The 8,997-nt window shown below is 44.1% G+C and overlaps 1 protein-coding gene across 1 annotated transcript; it reads right to left on the reverse strand.

The window, feature by feature from the left end:
• Positions 1–643: 643 nt before the first annotated feature.
• On the reverse strand, positions 644–3,173 carry LOC119305484 (protein FAR1-RELATED SEQUENCE 5-like). The gene is made up of 2 exons (XM_037581996.1): positions 3,054–3,173; positions 644–1,590 (listed from the first exon to the last, which is right to left on the reverse strand). Exon 2 carries the CDS (start codon positions 1,578–1,580, stop codon positions 705–707), a length of 876 nt encoding a protein of 291 aa, XP_037437893.1. The 5' UTR covers positions 1,581–1,590; positions 3,054–3,173; the 3' UTR covers positions 644–704.
• Between the last annotated feature and the right edge of the window lie 5,824 nt (positions 3,174–8,997).

Consider the following 8,997-nt stretch of genomic DNA (forward strand, 5'->3'; position numbering starts at 1 on the left):
CGCTCTGTGCGGGCGGTGGCAAAGGAAAGAGGCGGTTCATCAGCGTCAAGGTAAACCTCACGCGGATCTCCCCATTGCTGTCCTTGCTGGTGGCATGGAGTTTTTAGTAGGTTCGTCACACGCTGGTTAGGGCTCGCAACGGTGCTCGTTTGTCGACCTGGTCAGCGCTTTCACTTGCGCTAGTCCCTGCTACTAGTCCTTGCTACTTTTTGGGGGTAGCCTCGGGGGTGGTTAGGTAGGTACTTGGATGTATGTTCGCCCCCACGCCCGGTTCGTGTGATTTCGTGGTCGAAACAGGCTCGGAGGTGTGCGCGCCCCCGCTGCAGATTGCGGAGTAATTTTGTTCGACATTTTTTGTCCACCAGGCAAGTTTATGCCAAACGCCAGGCAAGTCTATGCCAAACCTCAGGCAAGTTTGGCCCTGTTTTTTTAGTTCGGGGGGTATGAGTCCGTGTTTTATCTAGGTACCACGCAAGTTCATGTTCGCTATCAGGAAAGTTATGGTCATCATGGATGTATGTTCCATTGCTGCTGGAGAAAAACAGGATACCGAAGTTTATGGTCATCAGGCAAGTCTATGCCAAACGTCAGGCAAGTTTGGCAACTTGTATTCCCAAAACACACAAAAGTTGCCCAACAAAGTCATCAAAGCATTTTCCAAAAGTTGCCAGCCCTGGTCAATCAGTAAATGCAGGAATTTTTTGCTACTCCTTGAAAGTTGGCATATATATGTAGTAAACGTGACACACACCTGTAGTCAAATTGCAATTATGAAGATTTGTTAGGAATAGCTTCTCTTCTGGAGGGATCCCTTGGTGCGATCGCAGGTACTTTGTGAGTGATGGCTTGTCAACTAGTGCATGATTGTGTTCAGCAATGAAGAAAATGACTTCCCACCAACCATCCTTTAGCTTCACAACCATCCTTGCCCTGCACCCTGTGTGCACTATTGTATCTCGTTTTCGTTTCTTTCTTTTCTTCTTCTTTGCACACTGATCATCAATGAAGACTATATCATCATATGCATCATCATCATCTGCATGTTCGCAAATATCTGGAATCTCATCTAGGGTAGGGGCAACTTCTGCACCACCATCGTCCACTTTTGCTTTTCTGAACTTGGTGCAAACAAACTGTTGCTTTTCCAGCTGGCCAGTGAGAGTAGATTTCCTCGAGGTGTTCATCTTGATTGAAAACCCAAGGCGCATAGCATAGGCATTGTAGTGTTCTTGGGCACCCTCTAGAGTATTGAACCTCATGCCTATGGTTGGTTCTTTCGGCTGGGACCAAGCTTCATCATCATTATCTATTCCCAAACCATCTTGTGCAATAGTTCCCCCTGTTTCACCAACTATAGTCGTGTCATTAAAAGTGTCACTATCTGCATGGATGGCTTCGGGTTGAGCAGCAACACGTTGGACAGTTGTGGGATTAGGAGATTCAACTACAACTTCATTACATCCCCCAATTGTTTGTGAGGCACCAGGTTGCGTGCAGTACGCAGGGACTTGAGCTCCCACGGCATCTCTTACAGGGGCTTCGCAGTTTGTATCGTCATGCAACTCATTTAGGTCAATCATTTTCAAATACCTGAAAAAGAAAGAAAAAGACAATGTTTTAAAAGGCAAGTAACGGTAATTTTAGGCAAGTCTAGCTGCAAAAATGTAACAATAAATACATGTGCCCAAATGATTGACTTTTTCAGGATACCAAAGCGAGACCATATTTTTTTTTGATTCCGAGCTACTTTTTTTTGCTTTCTTTGTATTTTGCAGGAACATGAAGACTAAAGACGTTGCAGAACTGTAGAAGTTGTAGCAGAAATCACGCAGAACCTAAAGACTAAAAAACTGTAGCAGAATTATATCTCACTTTTACATACGAGTTGCATTTTTTCTTTTTTCTAAGACTTTGATTCGCGTGTTCTAGACCTGATCAGGGGGGTTGTCCTTGAAGTGCTTTTTTTGGCACTTCTTTGCTTGATGGATATATAGTTGGTACACTACATGGTTGTTACACTACATGGCTTTTTTTTTCTGGAATGCAAAAATTGACCTGATCAGGGGGTTGTTGCGCTACAATTGCGTCCGCCCAGAGCACACATATATAGTTGCCTATGTGTCCCCAAACTAACACGTTGTCCTCAAAAGCAGAAAAGGGGGTGGGTGGGGGAGCCAACTTCTATGCGCAGATCACACATATATAGTTGCCTACGTGTGAGGCAACTTGTGTGCCCATAACACACACAAGTTGCATAAAACTCTTTTTATGTGTTTTCATGCAAGTTGCAGATTCTGTCTCATGCACGAAGTTATGGGCACACAATTTGCCTCACAAATATATTGTCATGGATTTTTTTCTCTGGAAATCACAATCTTGTTTGTCAATGTTACAAAAAAAGCAACACCAGGTGTGGGAAGAAAGGCGAATTTCAAGAGATAAACAACTTGCTAGATATTTTCTCTACTATCCCCTCTGCCCTACATCTTTTCTTTTTGCAGTAGTGAACATGTTTTCTCATTTGGCCACACTTTTTTTGCCTGTTTTTAATTCTTGAAAATTAACATGGTTTATAGGAGGGGTGCAGCTGAGTATGTATCAAAACTTTTTTTGCAAAAGACTTGATAATGTACAAGTCTTTGGTAGCTAAACACATTTATCTGCTCCAAATAAACACTATCTTTCCTAGGGTTTGCAAACATCAATTTATTTGGATTATAAAGTAGCGTAATTGCACAACAATCTGAACAAATGATGCACTGTTAGGTTGGAAAACACAACTTGCTTGCATATACACTTAACTTGCCAGCCCTGCGGGTGCTACTTGTGTGCAGCCATGCGGGAGAGAAAAACAGAACCTGCTTCCAGATCTGACTTTTGCTAACCTTGTGGATGCTAATCACCTACAATTCTATGCTTTTTTTGACTTGAAAATCCATTTTTTGGGCAGCAACAGCGAGGGAGGCCATGAGGGAAAGGATGAAGATGGTCATACCAGCAGATGTAGGATAGGGCCAGGGCTAACGGGGGAGGAGGTGGGGGGAAACAGTTACCTGGTAGGTGGTGTTGGATTATTGGGGCTGGGTCAAAACTTCAGGTGTAGCCATGGAGCTCTGGATCCAGCAACAATGACGCCTTTGAAGGCAAACGAGGGGGAGGAAGAAGGAGAAGCAGGGAGAAGGGTCCAGATGCGTGGGGGTAGCGTAGGGTGGACGCTGGGTTATGGCAGCGGCGTCCAGCTGCATTTTCTGATTCACCCCCTAATTTTTTTTGGGGAGGGGGGACCGAATCTGTTTTCTGTTGCGTGGCGGGCGCGGGGGGTGGGGTTTCCTTTTTGCGTAACACAGCTGGCAGGGGTGGGTTTCCTTTTAAGGGTGTGTGCCGTGATTAACTATCTGGCCAACGGGTGCCAGCGAGTCGCGTCCTTTTTTTAAGAAAAAGAAAGTATTATTGCATTCAATTCATTGAATAATACAAAGTTTTTAATTCGTACAAGCACATACTAAGACACGCACAAAGAAGCTGAAAAACAGAAGCACCCTAAAACTACCAGTAGTAACACACGAAGATCTTGGGAGCTTTGTGTCATTATTCCCGAACCTTACGAGAAGACCCCTACAACATAAAAATCTACAACCAGACCCAAGTAGATCATAATCTTCAACCACTGCATAATCGCAGCCGAGTTGCTTTCCTTTTCTTCGCACCAGCGTCGAAAAGACAAGGACACGCATGTGCATCCAACACGTTTGCATAAGCCTGCACTGATGTGTGTTTTAATCCGTTTATGTGTTTATTTATGTGATATATTAAACTATATCAATAATACATTAAGTGTGTGTTTCCCTCCTCCTCTATAGGTGACCTCCAACAATTACAGTTTCCGCCTATCTGGTGGGTGTCGACGCCGGTCCGCCCCGCGCTTCGACGGCCTTATGGGTCTTGGAGGCGCGACAGCTCGTCGCTGGCGGAAGGATTCTATTCTTTCTTTAGGTAGTCTTAGTGTTTATGGAGAGGCGGCAACATCTCAGAGTCAGAATAATATCTTCATCGTTGTATCCCCACTCCAATGGTGCATTTGGTGTCAATGAAGTGTGTGTGTGTGTGGAAGTGTGACTTTGACTGCTACTTGGATCTGTTGACGCTTGTTCTTGGCATACCTATTTGTATCTCGTCAACATTTGCCTCTGGCGGATTCGTCTAGATTTGGCTAGGCATTGTGGTGCCTTAGAATTCTCCAAAATGCCAAAGAAAAGAGATAGCCCTATAGAAAGTTTTACAACTGACTCTACAATTCAAAGCATGATAGAAATATTTCTTACAAATTTCATGTCTACAAAAAATCATGGAAAAATAAATCATTTGCTCCACGACAATATCCTATATTGGAGCATCACTTAAGAAAGAGTCAAAGATGCTCCAATACTTATAGGAAATTGCTTTTATAATAGTGGATGCCTGGCTGCTAGGTGTACATGTATGGTGGAGAAACATTTAGATCAGAAAAACAAAAGAAGTTAAATATATTTTTAACAAGTATAGTTGATTTTTATACTCACATGTGGTTTCATGAAGGAATGAAATTCTTGATATTGTGGATAGAAAAAGAAAACCATGCTTACAAAACAAAACAAAAAGTATTTTTGAGGTCTCATTTTTTGCTCCCATGAACACAAAAGATGTCATTTTTTGCAAGACCTCGCGCGTGAGTAGACACACTCAACCATGGTTGTAGAAAAATGGAATTTTTAAATTTTTGCTACTTTTAGATTTTACTATCGATTGCATGTGGACATATGTTCACAGATTGACTTAGGAAACATTTGGCAGCCAGTAGGAAGCCCAACCAGACCTCCGAGTGCAAAAATGGCACATTTAGTTGGTTGGGTTGCATCTGTTTTCTGGCCAGCTCGAAGTTTAAAGCACTCCCTGGCCAGGATGTGGGGGAACGACCGAATTAGCCATTTTTATGAGCCGGGCTCTAGCGACCATCGTATGCCTTTTGCTTGCATGCTTGAGTAAAAAGCGCGGGAGACGGACGTGACGTCTCATAACCCCCCACCCCACCCCCTCTCTCTCGCCCTCACCGCCCCATTCACACCACACACTCTCTCACTCTCACTGCCCCTTCGGTTTCTCTGATGGCCAGTTGATACGTCTCCAACGCATCCATAATTTTTTATTGTTCCATGTTATTATATTATCTATTCTGGATGTTTTATATGCATTAATATGCTATTTTATATTATTTTTTGGGACTAACCTATTAACCTAGAGCCTAGTGCTATTTTTTGTTTTTTCCTTGTTTTTTGAGTTTTACAGAAAAGGAATATCAAACGGAGTCCAAACAAGTTGAAAATTTACGCTGGTTTTTTATGGACCACAAGAGACCCACAGAGCACCGGAGCTGGACGAGAAGAGTTCCGAGGATACCACAAGCCTCAGGGGCACGCCCTACCCCCCTGGGCGCGCCCTGAGGGCTTGTGGACCCCTCGGGAACCCCTCCTGACTTGTTTTCGACGCCAAAAAATCCTATAAATATAGAAACCTCAGAAAAGGAACCTAGATCGGAAGTTCCACCGTCGTAAGCCTATGTAGCCATGAAAAAACAATCGGGAGCCCGTTCCAGCACCCTGCCGGAGGGGGAAACCATCACCGGTGGCCATCTTCATCATCTCGACGGTCTCCATGATGAGGAGGGAGTAGTTCACCCTTGGGGCTGAGGGTATGTACTAGTAGCTATGTGTTTGATACCTCTCTCCCTCCCTCTCTCTCTCTCTTGTGTTCTTGATTTGGCACGATCTTGATGTACCGCGAGCTTTGTTACTTTAGTTGGATCATATGGTGTTTCTCCCCCTCTACCTTCTTGTGATGAATTGAGTCTTGCTCTTTGAGGTTTCATTATGTTGGATTGAGTATTGGATTTGAGAACACTTGATGTATGTCTTGCGATGGGATATCTGTGGTGACAATGGTATGTTCTATTGATTCACTTGATATATGTTTCGGTACTCAACTTGCAGATTCCCGAGGTGACATTGGGGTAATCTATGCATAGGGGTTGATGCACGTTTTCATCCTACGTTCTCCGATAGAAACTTTGGAGCGATTCTTTGTCGCACATTCAGGGATTGCCATACGATTTAGTTATGTTATCATTGTTGAGAGACTTTGCGCTAGTGAAAGTATAAACCCTAGGCCTTGTTTTCAATCATTGCAATACCGTTTTCGCTCACTTTTGTTACTAGTTACCTTGCTGTTTTTATATTTTCAGATTACAAAAACCTATATCTACTATCCATTACTACACTTGTATCACAATTTTCCATTGTATTGGGTGTGTTGGGGACACAAGAGACTCTTTGTTATTTGGTTGCAGGTTGTTTGAGAGAGACCATCTTCATCCTATGCCTCCCACAGATTGATAAACCTTAGATCATCCACTTGAGGGAGAATTGCTACTGTCCTACAAAACTCTGCGCTTGGAGGCCCAACACGAGTCTACAAGAAGAAGATTGTGTAGTATACATCACCAGTACACAGTGTTGTGTCCCCCCTCACATCCCCTCTGGCAACCCGAACCACGACCGATGGCTCGTCGACATCACTAGTAGAGAGGGCGTTGACCTGCTTGTGGCTATCAAGTTCCCGCTTCTGTAGTAGGTCGTGGTCAGTGTTCATTGACCCACCCATGAGTGTGGTTGCGGGAAGTTCATCGGTGGGCGCGGCATATCAAGCGTGCTCGGGGTGGGGATTTTTTACCCCCCCCCAATGTGAGGGTTTTCTCCCCTTGCTCCGGCCTAATCCTATGCTACCCAGGCCAGTACATCGACGACGGTGATCGGTTCCTTGGGTGCAGGCATGACACAGAGTGAGACATCGGTAGTGATGAGGACATTGCTATTAGGTCATGCATTGGCCGGGTCATCCTCATCGCTGTTTCGGCATACCTTTTAGGGTTGGATTCAACTGCAAGAACTCCACCCCTACCTCCAGCGGCAACTGCTCCAGCGTAGGCGGTAAGTAAATTTTGACCAATGCACATGCAATTTTTGGCTTGTTAGTTTTTTCACTCATACCTGATTTGGACCTTTTCAATTTGAATACAATTGATTCAGTTTGATTTGCATGAATTGATTTCATCCATGCTACGTGCTTACAATATGTTCAGTGCACTAACCTGTGCAATGTGCATTGCCGTGATCAATGCAGCTATCATGGCAATGCACAATGCACTGATCATGACAATTCCCATTACACATATTAGTTCTATGATCATGGGAATGCACTTTTCTATAACCAAGGCCATTGCATCAATGTGTCTTACTCTTGTCTTCTGAACTGACAAGGTGATAAACGCGAAGTGGGATATAGCTGATTAGGAAGTCCATGTCCTCAAAGGTGTGGAGGACACCGATGACTATCATCTCAAAGAACAAGTAGCTGGCAACACTCGACGTGCTGGGAAGGATCAAGGAGATGGCGAAGCCTATGCTCAGGGTTGGCTGCAAGCCCATAATTGGGCATGAGCCAGCACATAAGGTGCCACACCGGTTCTATGTCATGATTGGAGAAATTGAAGATATAAACATGCTCGTCACCCCAAGGCTTTCCAATAGAAGATGAAGAGTTGAATATACATCATGCTTCCACATGTCATCAAGCTCTGAGCCAACAAGACCTACAACTACTGGGTCTAAGTCCAGGAGTTCAATGAGCAGATGGTGCATGGGAGGGGCTAGCAGTACTTCTCCCTGGAGCACAAGATCATGGCCGGCGACCTCCTCGATCTCAAATTGTCTAACCTCGGCCTCAAGGTTTAGATCTACAACACGAAAACCTCCACCATCTACGGCTACAGATGCCACAAGCGTGTTTATGTAGGGCCCACTGACATGGACTTGGCAATCTAGTAGTAAAATCCCCTCTAGGTTTGTGACCACTATAGGGTAATGACTGTGTTAATATGGTGTTTTCTTGTGCTACTTTAATCCGCTGTGTTCATATGAGCTATGCTCTCTAGTTGTTGTGCATAGTGGTGATAAGTTCACCAGATTTAAAAAGGATGAGTGAAAGAACATTTTGCACACTGATACGTCCATTTTGCATCATGTTTTCCTACTGTTATTTATATTGTTTTATGCATAATAATGCTTTTTGTAGTAATTCTAATGCCTTTTCTCTCATAATATGCAAGGTTCATACAAAGAGGGAGAATGCCGGCAGCTGGAATTCTGCACCTGAAAAAGCTATGGCAGGCCACCTATTCTGCACAACTCCAACTAAGTTGAAACTTCACAGAGAATTTTTATGGAATATATAAGAATTATTGGAGCAAATAACTACCAAAGGGGCCCATCAAGGGGGCACAACCCACCTGGGCACGCCAGGGAGCCCACGCGCGCCCTGGTGGGTTGTGCCCTCCTTGGCCGACCTACGGTGCCCCTCTTCTGGTATATAAGTCATATTGACCTAGAAAAAATAAGGGAGAACTTTTGGGACAAAGTGCCACCATCTCGAGGCGGAACTTGGGCAGGAGCACTTTTGCCCTCCGGCGGAGCGATTCCGCCGGGGGAACTTCCCTCCCAGAGGGGAAAACCATCGTCATCATCATCACCAACAACTCTCCCATCTTGGGGAGGGAAATCTCCATCAACATCTTCAACATCACCATCTCCTCTCAAACCCTAGTTCATCTCTTGTGTTCAATCTTTGTATCGGAACCTTAGATTGGTGCTTGTGGGTGACTAGTAGTGTTGATTACATCTTGTAGTTGATTACTATATGGTTTATTTGGTAGAAGATTATATGTTCAGATCCATTATGCTATTTAATACCCCTCTGATCTTGAGCATGATTATTATTTGTGAGTAGTTACATATGTTCTTGAGGTCACAGGAGAAATCTTGTTGCAGGTAATCATGTGAACTTGATATGTGTTCGATATTTTGTTGGTATGTACGTTGTGATTCCCTTAGTGGTGTCATGTGAACGTCG

This window comes from Triticum dicoccoides, chromosome 1B, assembly GCF_002162155.2.
Source record: "Triticum dicoccoides isolate Atlit2015 ecotype Zavitan chromosome 1B, WEW_v2.0, whole genome shotgun sequence".
NCBI classification, from domain to species: Eukaryota; Viridiplantae; Streptophyta; class Magnoliopsida; order Poales; family Poaceae; genus Triticum; species Triticum dicoccoides.

What these genes read in the sequence shown, in the direction of transcription:
- LOC119305484 (XM_037581996.1), bottom strand. Translation starts at nt 1,580, where the DNA reads ATGATTGACCTAAATGAGTTGCATGACGATACAAACTGCGAAGCCCCT.